This window comes from Rattus norvegicus, chromosome 10, assembly GCF_021556685.1.
Source record: "Rattus norvegicus strain SHRSP/BbbUtx chromosome 10, alternate assembly SHRSP_T2T, whole genome shotgun sequence".
NCBI lineage: Eukaryota > Metazoa > Chordata > Mammalia > Rodentia > Muridae > Rattus > Rattus norvegicus.
The window spans coordinates 92,523,994-92,550,000 of NC_141543.1; the positions used below are offsets into that span (position 1 = coordinate 92,523,994).

At 46.0% G+C, this 26,007-nt stretch overlaps 3 protein-coding genes across 6 annotated transcripts in view; 1 reads left to right on the top strand and 2 right to left on the bottom strand.

Moving 5' to 3' along the window:
- Window positions 1–477: 477 nt before the first annotated feature.
- On the bottom strand, window positions 478–1,459 carry Coa3 (cytochrome C oxidase assembly factor 3). Its single transcript, NM_001109047.1, has 2 exons — window positions 1,226–1,459; window positions 478–960 (listed from the first exon to the last, which is right to left on the bottom strand). The coding sequence occupies exons 1-2, from the start codon at window positions 1,437–1,439 to the stop codon at window positions 848–850; spliced, it is 327 nt and encodes a 108-aa protein (NP_001102517.1). The 5' UTR covers window positions 1,440–1,459; the 3' UTR covers window positions 478–847.
- A 256-nt stretch (window positions 1,460–1,715) lies between these two features.
- Window positions 1,716–12,098, top strand: Cntd1 (cyclin N-terminal domain containing 1). The gene is made up of 7 exons (NM_001197217.1): window positions 1,716–1,993; window positions 6,612–6,687; window positions 6,917–7,082; window positions 7,922–8,084; window positions 9,030–9,174; window positions 9,944–10,040; window positions 10,523–12,098. The coding sequence occupies exons 1-7, from the start codon at window positions 1,825–1,827 to the stop codon at window positions 10,688–10,690; spliced, it is 984 nt and encodes a 327-aa protein (NP_001184146.1). The 5' UTR covers window positions 1,716–1,824; the 3' UTR covers window positions 10,691–12,098.
- The window catches only part of Becn1 (beclin 1), a 15,360-nt gene continuing 1,025 nt past the window's right edge, over window positions 11,673–26,007 (bottom strand). For 2 of the 4 annotated variants that reach the window (NM_001034117.1, NM_053739.2), the window contains exons 3-12: window positions 23,493–23,560; window positions 19,732–19,790; window positions 19,000–19,090; window positions 18,758–18,894; window positions 18,456–18,650; window positions 17,496–17,642; window positions 14,911–15,060; window positions 13,789–13,849; window positions 13,123–13,265; window positions 11,673–12,378 (exon numbers count right to left, since the gene is read on the bottom strand). In NM_001034117.1, the coding sequence (NP_001029289.1) occupies window positions 12,210–12,378; window positions 13,123–13,265; window positions 13,789–13,849; window positions 14,911–15,060; window positions 17,496–17,642; window positions 18,456–18,650; window positions 18,758–18,894; window positions 19,000–19,090; window positions 19,732–19,790; window positions 23,493–23,560 (1,220 nt within the window). In that variant the 3' untranslated portion in view covers window positions 11,673–12,209. The remainder of the gene's footprint in view (window positions 12,379–13,122; window positions 13,266–13,788; window positions 13,850–14,910; window positions 15,061–17,495; window positions 17,643–18,455; window positions 18,651–18,757; window positions 18,895–18,999; window positions 19,091–19,731; window positions 19,791–23,492; window positions 23,561–26,007) is intronic. The other 2 variants (XM_087569329.1, XM_087569330.1) reach the window with 1 other exon arrangement.

Sequence of the window (26,007 nt, forward strand, 5' to 3'; positions counted from 1 at the left end):
GGGTGAGAAGGGTGAGGAACTGTTCCTCTCTCACAATGGGAGGCAGGATGAAATGGCCCAGCTCTCTGGCTTCTTGCCACCAGGTCATGAGGAAACTACATGACCAATGATCCAATGACCATGCTATGATCCCCTCCAGACTCCACCCGAGGCCTGTATAGGCAGGTACCAGTAAACGTTAAAGGAATGAAATTACTCGTTGCCCATCTTTTACCACAGGAAAAGTCTGTGACAATAAGAGTCTGTTCTTGAAGGCAGAGAGCAGAAGAATGACCTTCTTCCCCCTGAGACCTGGTTCAGTCTCAAACAGTCCAGTAATCTCTCCCTTAAATCAGGTGGAAGGATCTCACGGAAAAAGTAATTCTAGTTAAACATTTACAGCTCCCTGGGGCAATGCCACTGCTGCAGCTCCTGCCAGAGAGCTTTCCAGTGTGAAGTGCCATGTGTCTCTCTCAGCCCCCAAACACTAGCTTGGCTATGGGAGAGATGACTCATTTTATTACTCTTTACTTGACCCTATCTTTCCCACTTTAGGTTCCAACTCTGCAGTTAGGCCACACCCTCCCCCTTAACATTGGGCCCCTGGGAGGTGAAGAGGTAAACCACAGAGTTTGGGGAAAGGCAAGGTCGCGCATACCTCTCAAACAAGGAAATAAAAAGGGGTTGAGTAAATGTACAAACTGCATGTGATGTGAGCAATCTCCCCTTGGCAGTAGCCAAATACATAGTCTGTGGCTTCTTGGGTTCAATCATAGTCCGAAGTTACTATGCCAGTGATGCTGTGAGACCACCAGGCATCATTCAACATGTACGGGGGGCTCCAGCAGTTTGAAGATGGTCCGTACAGTTAGGGTCCTGATGCTCGCTCTCTCTCAAGAGCGCGGGCTCGGGCAGCTTTGGCTTCATCTTCCAGCTCATCAAGGAAACGCTCCTGGGCCACTGAGTAGAAGGTGTAACCATCTGGCGGGGTGGGTTCAGGAAACCACAAAGCATATGGGCATTCCTTTCTTCTATCACTCTTGCTATTTTCCCCAAATAATGATTCTGGAAAGCCACCCTTTTGCTCTTTTTGAACCCTTAACCAACTGTTATTACTAAGCCACTAAGCGCGGCGTAGATATAGTAAGATTAGGTATGAACTCCATTTTACCTGCACATTAAAATCTACACTTCCTTTTCCCTTTTCCCTAACCCCATATGCGGTATACAAATATAGGACGGATACAAATAGCTAACACCAGGGCTCCGATGCCCAGGCCGGTCACGATGTTCCGGGTCCGCCGCTGTGGCAGGGTTTTCTGCCACTGGGCTAGTTGTACCTGGCGCATAAACTGCAGCTGCGCAGGGGTCAATTTCTCCCGCGATGGGTCAATGCGCTGAGCGAATGGGGCATTTCCACTCTTAGCATCCAGAGGGTCACCAGCTCCGGGGGCCGCCATGTTGCTGCTCCGCCCTAAGCCGAAGAGCCCGGAACTCGCCGGGAATTGTAGTCTTTGACTTCCGCGAGGAATTCTGGGAGTTGTAGTCTACATGGATTTTTCTAGGTAGAGGTAGGGTCTCTCCGCCCTAGGGGAGGGACAGGAAAGGTGAGAAGCGCCCTGTTTCCTGATTGGCTGAGCGTTCCGTGCGACAGTTGGGGCGCGAAAAGCTGTTGACAGTTCGAGGCCGTGGTGGACATTTCGTTTTCTTCAGGTTCGAGGCGAGGACAAACTTATAGGAAGGGAAGGAGGAATCCAAGGTGTGACAGAAGATTCTGGAAATAAGCTAAAGAAGCCAGTTTATGGATCCCGTGAACTGTGCAAGTGCTCCGAAAGAGTTCTGAATATGGAAGGACCCTTGAGGCCAAGACTGGTTAACTGCAGTGACTTTCAGTTTGGAGTGGTTGCCACAGAGACCATCGAAAATGCTCTGCTTCACTTGGCCCAGCAGAATGAGCAAGCAGTGAAGGAGGCTGCCGGACGGTCAGGCAGCTTCAGGGAGACCCGGATCGTTGGTGTGGATGCAGAGCGGGGATTTGGGTTTACGGGAGTCTTGGGAGCACTGACCTTTGTTTTTCATTCAAATATTTTGTTAGTACTCTTGTTATGCCAGGTCATAGGGCTTTAAGTGATGACGAGGCTTACCAGCAATCTTACTCTTGATTTCTCTCCCACTCTTCACTGTCCCCAACTTTGCCTTTTTTTTTTTTTTAAATTTTTTTCTTTTTTTCTTTTTTTCGGAGCTGGGGACCGAACCCAGGGCCTTGCGCTTCCTAGGCAAGCGCTCTACCACTGAGCTAAATCCCCAACCCCGCCTTTTTTTTTTTTTTTTTTTTTAAGACAAAGTCTCACTGTGGACCCCTGCCTGGAACACTCTCTGTAGCCTAGGCTGGCCTGGAATTCACAGAGATATGGCTGCCTCTGGCTCCCAAATGCTGGGATTAAAAGCACATGGCATCATGGGAGTCGTCCCCGCCTCCCCTTTTAATAAATGTATGTATGTGTGACAATACATTTGTCACATATGTCTGGGTGCCCAGTACCTGGAACTGAGGTTGTAGACAACTGTGAGCTGCCATTTGGGTGCTGGGAATTGAACCCTGGTCTTCTAGAAGAGCAGCCAGTGCTCCTAACTGCTCGAGCCATCTCTGCACCTTTCTGTAAACGTGTTTAGAATGCTCATCGTTATCACTGGTATAGACAGAGCTGCAGTCTAGCCATTACTCTCAAACTATGCAGTCTTTAGGTAGGAATAGTTAACATATGAGCAACCAGGCAGAAACATGGCTGGAGTAATTGACATCGAGAATACAGGCTAGTATGAGAATTGAGAATACAGGCTAGTATGAGAATTTAAAGGGGTGATAAGATGATGTCCAGGGATTGAATGATACCATGAATAAAGCTTTGGAAGACAGGAGGGAGGAGGGGAGTGTAGGGTACAGTTGTGTAGCCCAGTGTGGCCAGAGCATATGAAAAAGCAATAGAGGGTTGGAGATTTAGCTCAGTGGTAGCTTGCCTAGCAAGCACAAGGCCCTGGGTTCTGTCCCCAGCTCCAGAAGAAAAAAAAAAAAGCAATAGAAATTAAGACCAGGAAAGTAGTTTGGAGACATTCCAAGCAGAAGCTCGAATGTCTGTCAGTGGGGAGGACTTTTACTTCATTTAGTAGGAAAATAAGAAGATACTAAAATTTGTTATTTTTTTTAAAACTATTTAGTATGTGTCTGGGTATTTTGCCCAAATGTATGTCTGTGTACCGCATGTATGGTTGGTGCTAGAAGAAGCCCCTAGAAGAGGATGTCAAATCTCCACAAACTGGAATTATAGGCAGTTGTGAGCCACCCAATGCGGGTGCTGGGAATTGAACCCAGGTTTTCTGGAAGAGCCACCAGTGCTCTCAACTGCTAAGCCATCTCTCCAGAGTGAAGAAGACACTGAAATTTAAGTGAGGAAGCAGTGTGATTTTAATTTTCCCCTGGTAAAAATTATTTTGTATGTGGCCTAAAGGATGGAGTAGAGTAGAGGAGGTATAGCCAGGGGAGCCTGTGTGTAGTCAGAGTGATAACACAGTGGATTTAAAACAGCTCAGAAGCAAAATGTAGAAACTCGGGTTTTTCATTTAAGAGATAAAGACAGGAAAGATGACTGTCAAAGGACTGCACCTCAGAGGCTGACAGCATAATGGTGCCATTTGGAACAACCCACACAATGCAAAAAATAAGAAAATGTGATGTTTGTTTGGGAGGCAGTTGTTTTGATTTGGCTCTGCTGAGTTTAAGATCTTTGAAGAACATCCAGAGAAAAGTTAATAGCAGACTGTTTTTTAAAGGATTAGAACTAGAAATAAAGGTTTTTTTTTTTTTTTTTTTTGGTTCTTTTTTTCGGAGCTGGGGACCGAACCCAGGGCCTTGCGCTTCCTAGGTAAGCGCTCTACCACTGAGCTAAATCCCCAGCCCCCAAATAAAGGTTTTTAAATTATTCCCATGATTGTCCTAGAAAGAGAGAAGAGAAGCAAGTCAGTGGCATTTCCTTGGGAAACATTTTGTGCTCAGGGAATTGCAACAAGGAAGAGTCAATACAATGAGCTGCATGTGGTGGCTCACGCAGCAATCCCAGGGCTGGAAAGATGGCTCAGCACTTAAATGCACTTGCTACTTGTTCAGAGGACCCAGGGTTAGTTTCCAGCATCCACACAGGCAGGCCCACAACCACCTGTAACCCCAGTTCCAGAGGACCCAACATGCTCTTTTTGATCTCTACAGACACTTGCAAGAATGTAGTTCTCTGTCTCTGTCTCTGTCTCTCTCTGTCTCTCTGTCTCTCTGTCACTCTCTCCCTTCCTTCCTCCTGCTCTCCCTCCCCCTCTCCCCCCCTCCCCTCCCACACAAAATAAGGGCCTGGAGAGAAGGCTCAGTAGTTGAGAGCTCATGCTGCTCTTCCAGGGGACCCAGGTTCAGTTCCCTGCACCCACAGGGGTCAGCTCACAATTGCCTCTGAACTCCAGCTCCAGGGGCTCCAACAGTTACCAAAAGTGCTGCACTCATACACACATACACGATTTTAAAAAAATATTTTAAAAAGTAAACTAAGGGCTAGAGAGATGGCTCAGCGGTTAAGAGCACTGACTGCTCTTCCAGAGGTCCGGAAGTTCAATTCCCAGCAACCACATGATGACTCACAGCTATCTGTAATGGGATCTGGGTGTGTGTGTAGATAGCTACAAAGTGCTCATATAAAAATAAATTTTAAAAAAGTAAACTAATAAAACCCCACCAACAACAAAAATGCACCAATAAACAGTAGTTGGGGAGACATTTTTGAAGGCAGCAGGAGAGTTTTGGAAGGACTGTGGTCAGCAGCTTCCGATGCTTCCAGGGTATCCACAGAAGTGAAGGTTGGAAGAGGACTGTGTTATTTAACAGTCTGCGATAGTCTCTGTCTTTGACGTAATCGTCTTCGCAAACTAGGAGCAGCAGAAGGCAAACTTCGGGAGTGTCAGGGAGAGGGGTGGAATGGGAGCAGAAGTGAAGGTGGCGATGAGCTGGAGGGGGAGCTGTGTCTCAGAGGCTGAGATCTGGTATGCAGCAGTCCATTTTTTCTTTTTCTTTTTTTTTTCGGAGCTGGGGATCGAACCCAGGGCCTTGCGCTCGCTAGGCAAGCGCTCTACCGCTGAGCTAAATCCCCAACCCCAGCAGTCCATTTTTGTATGCAGCTGAGGGGAGGCTAAGAGCAGGGCGTGACCATAATCCCTTCTTCCTAACCCAAATTCAGGTTCCTAGAGAAACTAAAAACTGAGTAAGTCTTAACAAATCCAAAAGAAAATCCAGGATCTGGGAACATGCATCCCTGGACGAGGGGGATAAAGAAATAAAGCCTGTGGTCCAGCAAATAAAAAGGTCAAAGGTCTGGCCCATAAACACAGAGTTTCGTTTAATTCTCTTCCTCGATGGAAATGATCAGCCAGGGCTGAGGTCTTTGTAAGAAGACTCTGTGTATAGAACTATTTGTAATTCGTGTAAGTGTATTGCTAAACTGTCTTGTGATAGCTTGATTTTAGCGTTTTTGTAGATTTAAAAAAATTTTTTTTTGAGACCGGATCTCATGTAGCCCAAGCAGATCTTCAGTTATCGTGTGAGGATGTCCTTGAACTCCTCATCCTCCTGCCTCCACCTGCTGAAATTATAGGCATCGCCAGTTACAGGCATGCCTGATAATTCATTATTTTTTTTTCTACGAAAGTCCAGTTTTTTCTCAGAAGACATATGACAGTATGATTATGTGCATACAGCCTGGGGTAGTTCTTTGCTGATCAATGATAAAGGTTCTTTGGTCTTTGGTTTTCTTTACTGAGAACTGACATTTACCCTTGTTTCCACCCTCTAATGATATTGCAAGCTAAATAGAATTTTATCTGGGGCTGTTCTTTCAAAGGGAAACAGAAGCAGGATAAAATCTTGCCAAGGTATCTTTCACTCCCCACCTCCTAAGGATTCTTTCCCTCTAAACTGGTCTATGTTCTTTGAGTTAGGGGGTGTTCCTTCCAAACAAGTCAGTCCACAGTAACACTAGAGATTTACCCAACAAACTGGTGGTGGCGAGCTGGTGACCAGCTGCAAGGTGAATTGTGTTTGGAAAGCAATGGGAGCTCTGAAGAGGGTGGTTACTAAACAAACAGTGTCATAAAGACTATGGACACCCCAGGAGGGACCTTTCTGTTCCTGCCAACATTCCGCTGAAAACAGAATCTAGGGGTCAGGGATTTTATCCATCCAAGAATCCTCTTGGAGCTAGGGGTTCCCAGCATGAGGTGGAGACCAACTAGGCCAGCTGGTATATGTTTGTGTGTAACCGACAAAACCTCTTGTCAGCCGAGACTCAAAGGAAGGCTCAAGGGTCCCAGAGGGCCTTGGTAAGACCTTGACTTTGGCACAGAGCCAGCCTCCTTTCCATGCCTCTGATCTGCCTATTGGCAGCCAAGGCAGCTAAGCTCAGCTTCGCTTGCCCGGGGCTCATCTTTCCCACCTCTTGACCCTCCTCTCTCCGCTCCATCATGGCTTTTACACGATGCCAAGAGTTCACAGAGTGGCTTGGGTTGCATCTTGTGAACTAAGCTCTTCTTTCCTGTTTTGGCAGAGTTTGTCTTTCTCCTGTCTGAACAATGGTGTCTGGAGAAATCGGTGAGCTACCAGGCCGTAGAAATCCTAGAAAGGTAAAGCTCTTGCATGAGGCCTTTGTGCTGGCCCCCCTCAGAATGGCCAGCAGCTCTAGATCATCACACAGCACTGGCTGGGCCCGAACTCTCCTTTTTACTTGCAAATGTAGTTCTCCTAGCCAGGATTTGATACCCAACAGGATAAGATGTGGCATGTCCACCACACAAAGCCCCGGTATTGGTTGCCACTGTGAGCTACCCTCTTCTTTTTATTTCCCCCTTACAGGTTTATGGTGAAGCAGGCAGAGAACATCTGTCAGCAAGCCACACTCCAGCTGAGAAGTAACGAGCTGCAGAGCTGGAGGGCTCTGAAAGAGCAGCTCTCCAACAAGTTTATCCTCCGTCTGGTGTCGTGTGTGCAGCTGGCCAGCAAACTGTCTTTCCACTACAAAGTAAGGAGCTGGCTGGCTCGTGGGCACCCGAGTGTCAGCGAGAAAGCAGCTCACTGAGGGTGCCTGTGGGAAACCCACTGCTAAGCGAGGTGGCACTACTCGTGTGGGAATTCCAGAGTGTAATTACGCCTCCTGAGCACACACCCAGTCACACAGAGGCAGTTATTAAATAGCCCGGAGTTCTGTTCCCAAAGTATAATTGCTGGACAGGTGCCATCATTCATACAGGTCACCTTTCCTCCCCTTGGACTTAAGGACAGTTTACATAAGGTACCTGAACTACCAACACGACTATCAGCATCAAAGGCCAATGGTTACACCTAAAAAAGGATAAAATGTATCCAGTGCCTGTGCAGTAAAATCACTCATTCAGCAAGTATTTACTGAGTCTCTTCTATGGCCTGGTGCTTCAGTGGATACCATAGCTTGGCTACCACAGTAAGAAGCATTGTCTGTGCTCTCAAGGGATCCCTTACCTAGTGGGAAAAGGCAGAGGTGTAAACAGGGTGGAAAGTAAATAAATAAAAATAGTGTAAACAGAGGGCTAAGAATGGATCACATCAGCCTTGCTGAGTCAAGGAAGTTAAAGAGAATGAACTATTGGAATTGGTGGGTGGGATCTGATGGCTACAAAGAAAATCGAAACAAAATTAGAGAGGGCAGGAAGAAAGGACCAGACAGAAGGGAAGGCAAGGGAAGCCAGCACTCGCCATGACTTGAAGGGAGAACTGGAGCTTAACAGCAAGTAATCCTGCTGGCATAACTCAGTGGGCTTGAAGTGCTTTGCTGCGAGGACACGTGACCTGCATCCTGACCGCTCTCCCTCCCTCTTTGCTCAGATTGTCAGCAACATCACAGTCCTCAATTTCCTCCAGGCCCTTGGTTATGGATACACCAAAGAAGAGCTGCTAGAATCGGAGCTTGATATTTTGAAGTCCCTGAACTTCCAAATAAATCTGCCCACACCGCTGGCATATGTGGAGATGCTCCTTGAAGTTCTAGGTACTTTATTAAATGTGTCAGATGTGGGCTGGAGACTGCCATAGCCGGCAAGAAAACAAATATGCCCAGGGATTTGGGAACAGGAGACACAACCCACCAATGAGGAGCAGTGGGAAGGAAGCCTGTGTTTCTGGACCACTGGAGATGTTCCCACCAGCACTAGTCAGGGGAGGGAGCTCAGAGGTCTAGCACCTGGTTTCTATTTGGGTTCATTAGACACTCTTTCTTCTGTGTAATAGCCTTGGCTGTTTTGGAACTCATTTTGGAGAGCAGGCTAGCCTCCCAAGTGCTGGGATTAAAGGTGTGCATCACCACCCCCAATCATTAGGCATTTTCTTTTCTTTTCTTTTCTTTTTTTTTTTTTTTTTGGTTCTTTTTTTCGGAGCTGGGGACCGAACCCAGGGCCTTGCGCTTGCTAGGTAAGCGCTCTACCACTGAGCTAAATCCCCAGCCCCCGGCATTTTCTTATTGCAGGATCCAAGGCTTTATGGGGAAGCATAAGACAGAACAATTGTACTATAATTGTATGTATGTATTTCAGATGGAGATCTATCCTTTAAAATTAACCTTCTGGGGGCTGGGGATTTAGCTCAGTGGTAGAGCGCTTACCTAGGAAGCGCAAGGCCCTGGGTTCGGTCCCCAGCTCCGAAAAAAAAGAACCAAAAAAAAAAAAAAATTAACCTTCTGGCCAGACACAGGCCTTTAGTCCCAACAGTTGGGAGGCAGAGGCAGGTAGATCTCTAAGTTTGAGGCCAGCCTGAAGCAAAGTTCCGGTGAGCCAGGGCTACAAAGTGAGACCCTGCCTTAACAACAAGACAACCTGACCTGCTAGCAGACCTTTCATTGTGGGGCAGGAGGAGCATTAGCAACTCAACAGCTTTATGTCCTAAGATTACGATCAGGGCACAAGACACACGTTCCCTTCCATGTACGTACCCCACGTAGGGTACAATGGCTGTTTGGTCCCCGCCACACAACTACATGCAACGTGTCTGACCCTCCTCGACCTGGTCTATCTTCTGCACGAGCCCATCTATGAGAGCCTCTTGAGAGCTTCAATCGAGAATTCTCCACCCAGTCAGCTGCAGGGGTAAGAAACTTCTCGGGCAGGCTCCTGCTGGGGATGCAAAGCAGGGGACAGAGCATATGAATGGGGGTTTGGGGTTCGGAGCTCAGTACTAGAGCACTTGCCTAGTAAGTCAGTACCCAGCACTGAAAGCCAACACAGGTTAGTTGGTTTTTTTATAAACTTCCATTATGTGGTTCCGATGCAGACCAGTTAGCTCAGGAAAACTCTAAAGGTTTTCACTATAAAATGTAAATTACTTCAAGTAATTAACATTCTTTTCTAGTTCTTCCTTTGCAACTACTTAAACATTGACAGTGCTACCATGCTTCTATAGTCACCTGAGTGGGGAAAAGCCGGTCACACGGCTGCAAGTTGGTCAAAACTATTTGATTACTGTAAAGTCAGACTGGCCAAAGCCTCACAATTACATTTGTTAGGAAGGCAGATGGAACAACAAAAGGCCTATCAGCCACTCTGGACACAAGGTGCAGGTTTTAATCTCAGTTGAGCTGGGGGACATCAGGACAGCAGATCAGCAATTGCCTGACCATTTTTTCTTCTGTGTTTAAAAGTACATGATAGGGGTTGGGGATTTAGCTCAGTGGTAGAGCGCTTGCCTAGGAAGCGCAAGGCCCTGGGTTCGGTCCCCAGCTCCGAAAAAAAGAATAAAAAAAAAAAAAAAAGGTACATGATGATTAACGTGAACAACTCATAGTTGAAGTTCTATGACCCTAGAATTTAGGATCACATTTTATACTAGTTCCAAAATTAATATGGTTTTAATTATCAGGGAAAAGTTTATCTCTGTGAAGGAAGACTTTATGCTGTTGGCAGTTGGCATCATTGCAGCGAGCGCCTTCATCCAAAACCATGAATGCTGGAGCCAGGTATGCACCACTGAGCAGGGCCAGTCATGGTCAGAGTTTAATAAAGCATTCCCCCATCAGTTAAAGAACACGGAGACAGTGTGCACTAGAGGTGCCAGGATCCAGGAGCTGCATGGCCAATCGAGGAGGGAGGGTTGGAAAACCAGAGTAGGATGCAAATGTTTCCATTTTATGAAATTGGAAATAGAGGCTCATGTTCCGTTTCCATTTATCATTCTGACCCACTGTTCTATCCTTTATGGGGGAAACAAGTGACTAGCAGAAAGAGTACACGTTAACGCTATCAGGGAAATAACACTTGGCCATCGACATAGGAATCTGGATTTAATTTTCCCTCTACGTTCAGAAAAATGAAAAGCTTCTGAGGCTTGAGAGAACATCTCAAGCAAGTATTTATGTTTGTGTGTGTGTGTGTGCGCACGAGTGTTTGTGCACTAAAATATGTTGAGATTATATAGTAATAAACCCGTGTCTTTCTGAAGGTCATAGGGCATTTGCAGAGCATCACGGGCATTGCCTCGGAAAGCATTGCTGAGTTCTCTTACGCAATCCTGACTCACAGCGTGGGAGCAAACACCCCTGGGCAACAGCACCCTGTTCCCCACAAGGCCGCCAGAGCTCTGAGGACTGCTGCTTCCTCTAACACATGAGGCTGGCTGAGCTGCACCACCTTCTGTCACTGAACCCCCTTCCTTGTTTACTTTCATACTCAGGGAACAAAAATTCCAAGTTTCCTTTGAACAGTGTTTTGTATTTCAATTTCAGGCATGTTATTTTTTTCTACATCAGAGATAGTTATGGGAGACAAACATATCTGTTGTGTCATGGTAGGCTAAAAAAACATCAAAGAATTGGACCAGAGTTAGATTGTGAAATTGGTCCATTTTTGTTTGACAAGACTTTTAAATTTTCCTAATTTAATCTAAGAGGTAATATCACATAGAAATAAGTATTTCTGAGGACTTTAAAACACTTTTGGATGACCTTGACCAAGTGTCTCTGAGGTAGCCTTTCTTCCCTTGCTCCTGCTACAGCTGGTTTTTTTGTTTTGCTTTGTTGTTTTAAAGATTTATTTATTTTATGTATATGAATGCAGTGTTGCTCTCTTCAGACACACCAGAAGAGGGCATCAGATCCCATGTCAGATGGTTGTGAGCCACCATGTGGTTGCTGGGAATTGAACTCAGGACCTCTGGAAGAGCAGCCAGTGCTCTTAACCACTGAGTCTCCAGCCCTTGTTTTGTTTGTTATTCCCACCCCCCCACTTTTGTTTTTTTTCTTTTTTCTTTTTTTCGGAGCTGGGGACCGAACCCAGGGCCTTGCGCTTCCTAGGCAAGTGCTCTACCACTGAGCTAAATCCCCAGCCCCCACTTTTGTTTTTTAAAGACAGGGTCTCACTATTCAGCCCTGGCTGTCTTGCAGCTCACTGAATACACGAGACTAGGCTGGAATTCAGAGGTCCACTCGCCTTTGCTTCCTGAGTGCTGGAGCTAAATACCCTCATTCTGGCTCTTTTTTTTTTTTAAGCTAAGACATGTTTCAACAGAATCTCTACCGAACTGACTGAAACTCAGTTCTTCCAAAATACAAAATACTCAACTTTAAGGAAAAACATCCTGGCGTACCACTTGGTAATTAATAGACCATAGCAAATCCTTTATTACAAATAATTAAATCCTTCCACATCTCAAACAGTATCAAACAGCATTTTGTAATTCCAATAGTTAGCACAGTAAGCGTTCAATACTAGAAGTGAGGACAGAGTTAAACCTTTACCTCTTGTCCCTTCCCCACATTACCCAACTGTGTGCCACAAGCATCTCATCTCAAAACTTTTCTGTTTCAAGTACAGGAAGTTGAGAGAGATAAAATCCAGTGAAAACACATTAATGTCAATTCAACTTAAAAAAGAAAACAAAGCAAATTTAAATTAGTTGTTTCCAGGGAAGAGGGAAAGGACAGCATGGGGTTGAGCCAAACTACGGCAGGGCTCTTTGCTATACATGGCGTGCTGTGCTCTGAAAACTGTCATATTGTAAAATAAAGTAGCTTTTGTGGATTCTGGTATTGTAAACATGTGGTTTAATATTACCCAAATTTAATTTAAAGCATCTTTCCAAACCAAACAAAATGTAAAACCTTAAAGGCAAATATCCCCTAAGGAGCAAGTCACTTGTTATAGAACTGTGAGGACACCCAAGCAAGACCCCACTTGAGATTCGTCAGCATGAACTTGAGCGCCTTTGTCCACTGCTCCTCAGAGTTAAACTGGGTTTTGATGGAATAGGAGCCGCCACTGCCTCCAGTGTCTTCAATCTTGCCTTTCTCCACGTCCATCCTGCAGGTGCACACAGCTCATTAGTAACAGAGCCAACCTATGTCGGTTCAGGCAAGTGGGCAGGGACTTGATCATGAGACCATTCACGTCATTTTATCTAATAAAGAATGCCTGGCAAAGAACTACTGCTCATGTATTTTGGATTTGCTTGAAAGCCTAAAATCAAAGGCTGTCACAAAAGCCTCATTGTCGTGGCAGAGTGCAGGACAGGAGAGGACGCACCCACACAGGAGGGAGTGAAGGGTACAGTACTCTTCACTGTCTGCCTAGGCATCCCGAGCTCAAGGAGCAGAGAGCTTTGTAGGGTGAGAAGATTTAACTTCCCCCGTCTTTTCCTCACTGTGAAACAAATGATGTGGAAAATCCCACTCTTCCTGCCTTAGCCCCGAGTACTAGGTTATAGGGTGCCGTATCTCACCTGGCATTGGAGCTTAGGTTCTTGACCTGGTTAGTCTCTGCTGGGCTGCTACACTGACTGAGAGAAGCATTCTTGTCTATTTCTAAGGCTGCAGGAAAAGCCTTTCTGAAATGAGGCTGCAAGCGTGAGCCTCTGCCAAGGGAATCCCCTCCGCACCCACTCGGGACCAGGGGTCACGCTGTTCTGCTTGCAATACCATCAACGCCATGTGACTGCAGACTGTTCTTTTTTGCCATTTTTACTGTCTGTTCTCATTCACTGGTCCTTTAATTCAGTTAGTCCTTGCTACAAGTTTACTGAGCCCTCAGGATACAGGGCACACTCACCTGTACGGAAGACAAAATCGAGTCTCTCCTTTTTCCACCTCTTCTTTGAACTGCTGCACACAGTCCAGAAAAGCTACCATTGCATGGTCAAACTTGTTGTCCCAGAAAAACCGCAAACCCCCAGAACAGTACAACGGCAACTCCTGCCCGAGAAGAAAGAACTGGCTATGGGCACATCCCCGGTCATTCCCTGGCCTCCAAGCACCCAAGCTTTGTCTGCGCCCACCAGAACATGTATTATAGCTGACCAATGTCTGTGATAGCTCTCAACTCCAAAGCAACAGGCACTCGCCAGCTCCTGGCAGCCTGGCAGCTTCCGTCCCAGTGGAAATGTACCGAACTTCCGTACACTCCCCACCCTCTTACTCAAGCTCTCCCCTGATCTGCCAGACTCTTTCAACAGGATATAAAAAAAAAAAAAAAAATTCTCTGTAACCCCCAAAGAGCTAAGTCTGAACAAGATGTTGGCACCTTATGAGAGAGTCTGAGAAAGACACTGAAAAGTGTCAGTTGACATAAAAATTATGCCTTTTTAAAGACACAAGGCCTTTTGTACTTTAGGCAAGTACTCTATCTCTAAGCCTCATCCCTAGGCGCCAGTGAACCCATTTTGTTAGGATAAGCACAAACTCTGTAAGCCAATGCAAATAGGACCTTCCAGAGTACCTTAGATTTGTCTGTCAGGGACTCCAGATACGAGTGATTTCCATAGGGAACAAGTCGGTACCTAAAGTGGATGCAGAGAGATGGGTACAAGACTCTTCCTCCAGCTGCTATTATTATTATTATTATTATTATTATTATTATTATTATTATTTTATTATTATTACTGAACTGCAACCCAGCCACTTTTGGTTTTTTTTGAGAGAGTTTCTGTGTAGCCCTGGCTGACCTGGAACTTGTTCTGTAGGCCAGGCTAGCCTTGAATCCAGAGATCCGCCTGCCTTTGCCTCCCGAGTACTGGGATAAAGATGTGAGCAACCCCTGCTCGGCTGCAGCCCAGTAACCTCCAGTCTACATACACGTCTTTCCTAAAGACTTGACTGCTCCCTCCCACTCCCAACTCCTAGAGAGCCCATGTTTAAAGCCTTAAATGATTCCATCTACTATGTAACGGCAGAGGGGTCCATCAATGTACGTATGTTGTAGCTTACTTTTTCCTTATTTTTTAAATGACAGAATCTCCCTATGTAGGCCAGCTGACTTTGAACTTTTGATCCTTCTGCCTTAGCTTCTCCAACACTAGGATTACAGGTATTTGACATCATGCCTTTTTTTTTTGTTTTTTTTTTTTTTTTTTTTTTTTTTTTGGATTTAGAAGGTACATATAACTTTCAGCCTGTGGGTTACCTTTGTCCCAGGATAGCTATGAATGAGGTTCAACTCATTTGGGGACCACAAATATCAAACGGTTGGGCTGGTAGAATTTTAAAAACAAAAACTGATGGGGTTGGGGATTTAGCTCAGTGGTAGAGCGCTTGGGTTCGGTCCCCAGCTCCGAAAAAAAGAAAAAAGAAAAAAAAAAAAAACAAACAAACCAAAAACTGAAACTTATTTTAGGAAAAAATTAGGTTCTGAAAACTGTTGGAGAGCACTGCTAGTCATACACTTTGATGATTACTGCGTGGCATCGCAGGCGAGAGCCCTGTGATGAGGGAAACCACACATAGGCCCTTCACCCACAGGAAACTGTCTGCTTTCAGCAAGGGTTCTTGCCACAGCGGAGCTGACAGATTACATCGAAGACACACATCACCCAGGGTTCCATGAAGAGCTGCATTTTCTCACCTCTGAAATTTCAGACCCATCTTATTGGCCAAAGCATGGAGCAACAACACTGTCTGGCCCCAGGCAGCATTGATTTCATTCCATTCCACAGGAGCACTGGGCAAGCGACCCAGTCTGAAATTATTGATCGTGCCAAATTGTCCGCTGTGCCTACAGAGAAAGACAGAAAAGGTCAGGGGAGAAAAAGATTAAAACTTGAGATTTTCCACTTCCACCCAAGCCTAGCCCGAAGCCCTCTCCTCTCCTTCAGATCCATCTACCTCAGCTCCCCTTGCGTTTTAAATGAACGCCCCAAACACCCAAGGCAGCACCTTTTCCACCTGCTCCGATGCCAGGGTGGAAGCCTGAGAGGCACTGAATTCTCTCCTGGTCCTCCCTGACAGACAGACAGACAAACATCAAAGTCACCCAGCTCCACTGAGTCTGCCTCCTGCCGCCTCTCTTCTAGACTCGTGTGTGCGTGTTTGTCTTCATGTATGAAGTATGTCACATGCATGCCTGGTGCCCACAGAGGCCAGATGAGGGAGTCAGACCCCTTGGGATTGGAGTAGCAGAGTTGTGAGCTACAGTGTGGGTGTTGGGAATCAAATCTGGGTCCCCTGGAAGGGCAGCCAGTGATCCTAACAGCTGAGCCATCTCTCCCGCCTGGTGCTGATTTGCTAGCCCCAGGCTCATTTGGGTATTTATTATTGAATTAGTAACTATTGAGCGATGCTGTATGGAAGGCACTGTGCTAACCAGGAGGGTCAGGCAAACACTTGCAGAGTCAGTCGGCCAGTTATTTATGACCTAGAAGGAATGCGTACATAGTAGGCAGGTGTGTGGCAGTGTGATGAGGAGAGGCCCAGGGTGAGGACAGGAAAGAGTTCTTTCCTAGTTTGGGGAGATGCATGGAAAATTCCCCCCACAAGGCCAATGTGACTGAGGTGAAGTAGATGTCTACAGTGAAGGAGTTGTTCCTGGCAGAGAACATCGTGTGCACAGAAACAGGAGCAAGGGAGTGGTGAATTGTAAGAACTGAAAGGATCTTATTGTGACTCAAAGTGAGTGTAAAGAGGCAAGTGGCCGGATATGAAACTGGAGAGTTACCATTATTAAGGCATTTGGAATTGACCCCAAAGCAGAGGGCATGATTGAAGCATTTCACACAGGGAAGTGACTGAAGTACATTTGTGAATGATAGCTTTACTTACAGGGTGAGAAATGATCTGGGAAGGAGGTAACGTGGCTGGGAATCTAAACTGGAAAAGAATAGCAGTCTGGAGATAGAAGGACGTAGATGGAGTTTTGTTTTGTTGTTTTTTTTCTTGTGTGTGTGTGTTTTGGGTTTTTTTTTGTGGGTTTTTGTTTGTTTTTTGTTCTTTTGAGACAGGATTCCTAAGGATAACAGCTTTGGCTAACATGGAACTCACTGTGTAGACCAGGCTGGCCTGGAACTCACAGAAAACTGCCTGCCTCTGCCTCCCAAGTGCTGGATTCAAGGCGTGCACCACTCGCCTGGCAGAAGTAGGCAGATTTAAGACAAGTAGAAAGGTGCTAGAGAGATGGCTCAGCAGTGGCTAAGCGGACTCGTTGCTTTTGCGAAGGATTTGTGCAGATTTTAGCACATGGTTGCTCACAACCATCCATACCTGTGGTTCGAGGGAATTCCGTAGGCATATTGGTACACATTCACACATGAAGACAAACATGCACACACGAGTCTAGAAGAGAGGCGGCAGGAGGCAGACTCAGTGGAGCTGGGTGACTTTGATGTTTGTCTGTCTGTCTGTCAGAGAGGAGCAGGAGAGAATTCAGTGCCTCTCAGGCTTCCACTCTGGCATCGGAGCAGGTGGAAAAGGTGCTGCCTTGGGTGTTTGGGGCATTCATTTAAAATGCCAAGGGGAGCTGAGGTAGATGGATCTGAAGGAGAGGAGAGGGCTTCGGGCTAGGCTTGGGTGGAAGTGGAAAATCTCAAGTTTTAATCTTTTTCTCCCCTGACCTTTTTTCTTTCTCTGTAGGCACAGCAGACGATTTGGCCTGGCTAATAAAATAATTTAAAAGCAGCACCAGGATTTGGTAGGCAGATACAAACACTAAACTCTAGAATCCTGCTTATGTGTCATGCACACTCTCTCTCTCTTTTTTTTTTTTTTTCTTTTTTTCAGAGCTGGGGACCAAACCTCTACCGCTGAGCTAAATCCCCAACCCCAATCTAGAGTCATGGGAGAGGAGGGAATCTCAACTGAGAAAATGCCTCCATAAGATCAGGCTGTAGGCAGGCCTACAGAACATTTTCTTTTTTTCTTTTCTTTTTTCAGAGCTGGGAACCGAACCCAGGGCAAGCGCTCTACCACTGAGCTAAATCCCCAACCCCTGTCATGCACATTCTCATGTAGACATCACACACACAGCCCGCATTATACCTGTTCTACTAAGAGGAATGACAGAAACCCGTTGTAAACCTGGCATAGGTGAAGGGACCTACGACGCCTCTTCCAGGAGGAGGTGGCCACCCTGATGTGTTGCCAACGTAGCTAAGGTTCAGATATGAAGTGCTTCCCAGATGTCCCCCCACCGCACACACACACCCCTGCCCTCATTACCAGATATGGAAGGTCGCATTGAAGACATTGGTTTTCTTGAGCTTGTCCAGCTGCATCTGGGCATAGCGCATCTGGTTCTCTACACTCTTGAGCTCATCATCCAGCTCCAGCTGCTGCCTTTTAAATTCACTATATTCTCGCTGGTACCTGTGGGCAGCCAAGGGGACCAGAAAAGGCTGACTGTGGAAGCCGCGGCTCCGCTCTCCTCATTCCTCTAATGGATTTACCCTAGTGATATAGTTACATTTAATTACACAACTCTCTACAGTTGGCATTGATTCCTCTCAGCGGAATGTTCTGAGTACAAAGTATAGAAATGTCTCAAATTCCAGATGCCTATATTTAAAATATAAGAGGACTCTTGTGAACTATGACAAAACAAATCCTGTATTTTGGGTTAATTTTTTTCAGAAGTGAAACAAGTTAAAAGTGTGTTTCTCAGACAGACTTGATGGCAAACACCATTAATACCAGCACCCAGGAGGCAGAGGCAGATACAACCCTGAGTTCCAGACTAGCCTTGGTCTACAGAATGAGTTCCAGGACAGCCAGGGCTACACAGAGAAACCCTGTCTTGAGAAACCAATAGTGGGTCTCTCATTGCATTTATTTGTTTGCGTATGGGCAGAGTTGGGTCTCTCCTGCTGTGTACGTCTCAGGGACTGGACTAAAGTCATCAGGCTTGACAGGAAGTCCTTTAACCCACCGACCCAACCTGACCCAAGCAAGTGGGTTTCAGAGCCTTGATGCCATCAGTCCACCCAGCTAACATCCTTACTTCACCTCTCCTGGCAAGCCTTCCTCCAGCCCTCTGACACGCTTCTGGAAACAGGTCCAGAAACAACATGCAGCATTTGGAGCAGACACTGTACTGTCTGACAGCCGATCTTATCAGGCATATTCACCTGGAACCACTTCCATTTCCTGTGCTAAAGGCAGAAGAGCAGGATAAGTACTCACTGAGCTTCCTCCTGGTCCAGTCTCTCCGCCTCAGCCTGGACCTTCTCCAGGTTTTCTGCCACCACCTTTCGGTTTTTTTCCACATCTTCCAGCTCCTGGATCAGCCTCTCCTCCTCCAAGGCCAACTCCTTCAGCTCCCTCTGTAGCTGTTCACTGTCGCCCTCATTCATTTGCTCCAACATCTCCAAACAGCGTCTGCCGAGGGCACCAACACAGTCTTGTGACTAGAGGGTATCTGTTGCCCCACGTGCCCGAGGGGAGCAGAGCTCTTGTCGTGCAGGCCCAGACCCTGAGGTACTCACTTGTAGTTCTGACACTCGTTTTCAGTAACATTGAGCTGAGTGTCCAGCTGGTCTAAAAGAGTATCTGTGCATTCCTCACACAGTGGGTGATCCACATCTGTCTGGCCAGACATGATGTCAAAAAGGTCTCCAGTGACCTGGAAGCATGGGACGGTCAGGACTACCTGGGTCCTGGGCTACCCACCGAGTCACAGCCTGTAATAACTACACGCAAGTCTTGACAGTGAAATGAGTCTACTTGCCTTGAGTCTCCGGCTGAGGTTCTCCATGGTGCCACCATCAGATGCCTCCCCGATCAGAGTGAAGCTATTAGCACTTTCTGTAGACATCATCCTGCAGACAGCCCCCCGCCCATGGGCCACATGAGGGAGCAGAGAGGTCTCCTCCACCTACTGTGCTGCCAGTGGCAGAGACTCTCAAGCCCCTGCTGAGGGGCCTCAAGGTGGACACCCACTCCTAGCTCGAGCCGACCTCCCAGGGGTCCCTCTCTCCCACAGGAAGGCCATGCTGGTCTTCACAGGGTGCTACCCAGCACCAGGTTAGCCTGGGTGGACTGAGGAGGGAGACAGGGCATCAGAGATGGAAATGTATGTCTACAGCAAAAAGGAAGGGGAATAGGGACCATTTTTTATATTACACTCCTTGACAGCACCTTTTACCTGCGACATCAATGAGAACTAAGAGCCTAAACAGCTAACAAGTGCTACTAAAAGATGTCTCAAGAACCCATCCCAGTCAGTCCCTGGGCAGCCCTCACTCCTTCAGCAATACGGGTGTGACCTCCTCACTGTGTAAAGGACCACAGAGGGAAAAAATGAGTGCTGAAAGGGATGGGTCGGGTAAAAGGGAGCACAGCTTTCCTAAAAAGAGCCAAAAGGCTGGAGGATAATTCATCACCTAGTCCCATGTCCTAACTCCTAGGTTTTTAATTAAAATTCTTTTGGCAAGAAATGGGACTGAGGGATAGTAAGCACCTGGCTGGGGGGATGAATCTTCGAGAGACACCATCCTGGCGAGTTTCAATAAATGGCTCCTGAGAAAGAAATGAGAGAGTGTTAGAATTCTGGCAACTTAAGAGCGGAACCTATTTCCCCCAAAACCTGAGAACCATTTGGCTTTAGCCTAGATTGTTAACCACAGAACTGGAGCAACTTAAGAAGTGGGTAGTTATCTGGGCTGGGAGATGGCTAGGTAGATAACATTCTTTCTATTCAAGGAACAGGACCTGAGTTCAGATGCCCAAGGTTCAACAAACAAACAAATGGGTCATGGTGGGACAAGCCTTTGATCCCAGGACGCTGGGAGGCAGAGACAGGTAGATCTCTTGAGGTTTGTTTTTTTTTAACACCAGTCTGGTCTACATAGCACAAGAACCAGGGTTATATAGAGACCCTGTCTCAACAACAAAAACCAAATCCCCAAAAAAGTGAACTAAACAAAAAACAAAGGGTGATCAGGGTATGCACCTTGTTCATGGCGGAACCCCGAGGACCCTGTGAGCCTCCCAGCTTAAGCTGCCAGCCTAATCTGTAAGCTCTGGATCAGGTCCAAGTTAGAGACTGCCTCCAGAGTGAGGTGGAAACCTAGACAGTTTTTGTACACATGACCTAGGAAAGGTCTCACGGCACAGATAGCTCCCTAGTACCATCTGATGACTGATTTCTTCGATGGGCAACCACATTTCCTAAGGAGATTTTGTGGTTCAATTTGCATTTTCTCAACACTTAGCAGTCAGAGAAGCAAACACCCTAAGTCAGCCATGGTACCAGGGAAAGGCCAGAACAGGCCGTAATGAAACTTACCATAGCATAAAGCAGGCTACTTATGTATTTTTAGGGGAAATAAAATGTTTCTTCAATGCACTTTAAAGAAAGCAGTGGGTGGGGTTGGGGATTTAGCTCAGTGGTAAAGCACTTGCCTAGGAAGCGCAAGGCCCTGGGTTCGGTCCCCAGCTCCGAAAAAAAAGAACCAAAAAAAAAAAAAAAAAAAAAAAAAGAAAGAAAGCAGTGGGTCTGTCAGGAACAGAACCGTATGCCTATTATCAACAGTTCTAGAAGATTTCTTTTATGTTCCTGGGTTCGGTCCCCAGCTCCGAAAAAAAAGAACCAAAAAAAAAAAAAAAAAAAAAAAAAAGAAAGTAGTGGGTCTGTCAGGAACAGAACCGTATGCCTATTATCAACAGTTCTAGAAGATTTCTTTTATGTTCAACATTTTGTAACATCACTGGCTTCAGTTCAGCCGCCTGCCACTTCTGCGTCTTTGCAGATTTTCTCTGGCCTGGCAACCTAGACTGCCTAAAGAGTATGAGGCCAGAATTAACAGTCCCCAATCCACTTAAGGTTCGCTTTTCTCAGCCGGCCAGATAGAGAAATACTCCCTTATTAGGAAGGCAAGATAAGGGCTGGAGAGGTGGCTCAGTGGTTAGAGCACTGACTGCTCTTCCAGAGGTCCTGAGTTCAATTCCCAGCAACCACATGGTGGCTCACAACCATCTGTAATGGGATCTGATGCCCTCTTCTGTAATGTCTGAAGACAGCGACGGTGTACTCACATATATAAAATAAATAAATAAATCTTTAAAAAAAATTACCCTCCTGTAATATTATAGGAAGGCAAGATAAGGAAGGGATAAAACCAGGGCCCTTCACAAGGCGTTGCTCCACTGGGCGTAACCATGCCTCCCTCCGAGGCTTCCTTCCCTTTCTATCCATCTCTATTTTTTGTACTAGAGCCCCCTGGATCCTTTCCCAAATCAGTAACTTCTACTTAACAATGACTTGCTTCCTGCAAAAGAAAACAATTTATAGCATCTATCTTTGGTAATAGAAACCACCACCTCCTCCTCCCCCTCTTCCTCCTCCCCATCATCCTCGCCATTATCACTGTGCAACCCTAGGGACCGAGCCCAGGGCCTTCCTCTTGCTAGGCAAGGGCTCTACCTCTGAACTACACCCTCAGCTTCATCACTGAAAGAACCAGAGTTTAAAATGACATTTCCTAACACTGCTAATCTTCATGTCTATCCAACCCCCTGTCCCAACAAGATGTTTATGAATGGAGAGACAGTAACTCTAGAGAACCAAGAATGCCCTGGAGTAACTGAACACAGATCATCTCATCTCTAACCTTATTTATTCTCTAAGTTATATTCACTTATTTATGTGTGAGTCCACGCACACGCCAAAGGGCAAAGGACGACTTATAGGAATCTGTTGTCTTTCCATTGTGTGGGTTCCAGGGTTTGAACTCAGATTGTTAGGCTCTGGCTGGAAACTTACAACAATCTTTCTGCTTCAGCTTTCCAAGTACCTAGAATTCCAGGCATGAGCCACTATGCTGGTCCATAATCACATCTTTAAACACATTTTTTTTTAATTTTTTAAATTTTTTTTTCTTTTTTCTTTTTTTTGGAGCTGGGGACCGAACCCAGGGCCTTGCGCTTGCTAGGCAAGCGCTCTACCACTGAGCTAAATCCCCAACCCCTTTTAATTTTTTTTTTAAAGGAATTATTTATTTATTATATGTAAGTACACTGTCGCTGTCTTCAGACCCACCAGAAGAGGGCATCAGATCTCATTACAGATGGTTGTGAGCCACCATGTGGTTGCTGGGAATTGAACTCAGGACCTCTGGAAGAGCAGTCGGTGTTCTTAACTGCTAAGCCACCTCTCCAACCCCCCCCCTTTTTTTAAAGATATATTTATTTATTCTATGTAAGTATACTGTAGTTGTCCTCAGACACACCAGAAGAGGGCATTGGATCCCATTACAGATGGTTGTGAACCACCATGTGGTTGCTGGGATTTGAACTCAGGACCTCTGGAAGAGCAGTCAGTGCTCTTAACCGCTGAGCCATCTCTCCAGCCCTTTTTAAACACATTTCTAAAATGCTTGTCTCTTTATTGGCATGCATGTGTGTATGTGCATGCGCATGTGTGTACACGAGCATACAGTGTGTGTGTGTGCATGTGTGTGCATGTGTGCATGCTTGTGTGTGTACGAGCATACCCAGAAGCCCAGGTGGTCAGGATGAGTGGCCAGCACCCTCACCCACTGAGGCATCTTGATGGCCTTATCATTCCACCTTTTAATTGATGCTTTACTCAGTAATCCTGTGCCTTGGGGTACACTTTGGTACCTCCAATGATCTGCAGTAGACTCTGTGAACAACTTTCTTTCTTTCCTTTTCTGGGGTGCTGGGGATTGATGCTTGTACCTTGCATCTGCTGGCAAGCACCGTCCCTGACCACGACCTCAGCTGTCAGCTTAGTTTCTTCCTGCTTGCCGTTTATCTTTAAAGGTAGGGTCTCAGTATAGCAGGTCAACATCAAACCTGCTGTATATGTACAGACGATCATGAACTTCTGATCCTCCTGCCTTAATGCCCAGTTTACTATGATGCTAGAGCGCAAAAGCAAACACACACTGAACTACAACCCTAACCCGCTCTTCATTTTCTTTTTCATATATGTATCTCAGGCTGGTCTGGAACTCACCACGTCGCCCAGGCTGGCCTCAAATCTGTGATCTTCAGGGCCTCTGCCTCCTATGGCTAGGATTACAGGCAGGCAACACTGTCTGGCTAGAATGCCTCTTATAAACCACTTGTTAGTATCAACCCCCAGAGTCTGGAGGCGGCCAACACTGAGGAGATCCAGTCTGTACTGTGGTGTTTTCATATCAAGCCTCTCGTTTAGGTATGATGAGGAGAAGGGGAAGAGAGCACTTCTTTTACCTCTCCTGAGTTAGCCTCTTCCTCCTGGCTCTCTCCTGGTTTCGCCTGGGCTGTGGTAAGTAATGGAGCTAAGGGCAAGGAAAATCCTGAGTCAGAAACAGTCTTATCAGAAGCAGGAAGGCTTAGCAAAGCACGGGGAAGAATCAGAAATCGCCTCATTACCAGCCCCAACCTTACCACAATTCTTGTCTGCCTGTCTGTCGGTCTGTCTGTCTGTCCCTACCTCCAGGGTCTAACTGTGTGTGTAGTGTTGGCTAGCTTAGAACTCAATATAGATAGACCAGACTGGCCTTGGACTCCCAGAGATACTCCTGAGTGCTGAGATTCATGATCGGTGCCACCACTCCTGCCCCATCTCCCCTTTTAAATTCTTTACACAAACAAAAAATCTCTTTTCTTCCCCTTCTTCTTGTTACTAGAATGTTAAAATCCTAAAAGAACAATGGGTGCCATGACTTTAAGAGTCATACAGAAATAGATTTTTTTTTTTTGTTTTTTGGGTTTCTTTTGTTTTGTTTGTTTTTTAAGATTTATTTCATGTATGTGGGTACATTGTCACTGTCTTCAGACGCACCAGAAGAGGGCATCCAATCCCATTACAGATGGTTGTAAGGCACCATGTGGTTGCTGGGATTTGAACTCGGGACCTCTGGAAGAGCAAGTCAGTGCTCTTAATCCCTGAACCATCTCTCCAGCCCAAGAGTTAGTTTTCATGCCCTAGGCATTCACTTCGAGCTATTTCAGAGTAAGAGAGCAGTGACTGGATCTCGGGACCAGATGTGACTGAAGCTGTGTTGGTAACTGCTGAAACTGCGGGATGGGCATGCGGGATTCACTATATCCTTAAAAATTTTTAAACATTTAGAACTTTTTAAAAAAGTGTGTGTCTCTGTGGTATTTCTGGGTGTGGCTGTCCACATGTGGACAAGAAGGTGTCGGATTACCTGGAGCTGTGGTTATAGGCAGTCGTGAATCACACAATGTGCACACTAGGAGCTAAACTCGGGTCCTCTGGAAGATCACTAAAAGCTCCTAACCAGGGAACTCTTTCTCCAGCCCTATACTGTAAGTTTTTCCATCCCAAAAGTTAGCATCCCTTTTCACTTGTGTAACTAGGAAAGAATAAAAGAATTTTCTGGGAAGCTGTAGTCTGTCTGTACCCATGTATCAAGGATGTAGGGTTGGGGATGTGACTGAGGGATAGAACGCTTGTCTAGGCCAAGTGAGGCCCTCATCTCAAACTCTGGCACTGAGAGAGGGCAGAGGAGAGCCAGGTACAGTAAGGTAGTAATGTGGCTATAATCCTAGCAATTTGGAGTCTGAGGAAATTCAGTCATGTGTCTAAAGCCAGACTCTGTTATATAATAGCACTCTACCTCAAAAACAAAACTTCACTAACGAAGACAAAGCTGATATACAAACAATGACACTCTATCCAGATTATTTTTTTGAAAGCTTGAACTCCTGTCATTTAAGACCGAAGGACACTCATTAAGTGAAATTATCCAGGCCCAGAAAAGCCACGCTCTCACACTTAGGTGGTGCATCTCACTTAAACTGAGAGGAAAATGATGGTTTTACTCAACAGACTGGTTAGACAGGAGAGAAAGTTCTGCGGTTCTACTGTACGGGGTTGCCTATGGGTACCAATGGTGGACTGCACAAAGGGGAAGATTAGGAATGCTTCCACCACAAGGAAACCAAAAATGTTGAAGAGACAAATGTGCCAACCCTGATTTGAACACGATTATAGGTGTACCCCATAAATGTATCAGATTTTTTTTTTTTTTCCGGAGCTGAGGACAGAACCCAGGGCCTTGCGCTTGCTAGGCAAGCACTCCACCACTGAGCTAAATCCCCAACCCCAATATATCAGATTTTTAAATTGTATAGAAATAAGGTTAAAAATGTGTAAAGCTGGGCAAGGCAGGGAACACTTCTCCTTCATTCCAGCACTTGGGAGATGAAGGATGGGTCCTACCTTTACCGTTTTCATACTTCCAACACACAACAATTAACCTTTAAAACTGTGAAAAACAAGCCAGGTGCAATAGGCGCACGCCTTTAGCCGCAGAGCTCTGAAGGCAGAGACAGGACAATCTATGAATCTGAGGCCAGCCAAGGGCTCCAAACTGAGATTCTGTCTAAATAAACAGCAAGAATAATAAATAAATCAAAACAAATGTTTTTAAAAGGAAGAAGAAAAATAGATCATTCAATAGTTTAGAGCACTTGTTGCTCCTGCAAAGAACATAGGTTTGATTCCCAGCCCTCACGTGATGGCTCACAACCACCTGTTAATTCCTGTTCTGGGGATCTGACACCCGCTTCTGGTCCCTTCAGTCATCATGTATTCATGTGGTGGCAGACATACACATAAGCAAAACACCCATACGCTTAGTTAATACTAATAATGAGTAAAACTAAGCCAAGGTCTAGGGATATAGATACAACAAAGCCAAGGTTAACATGCTAATGCCAAGCCCGGGAACTTGTTTAAGCTCCCTAAGTAACC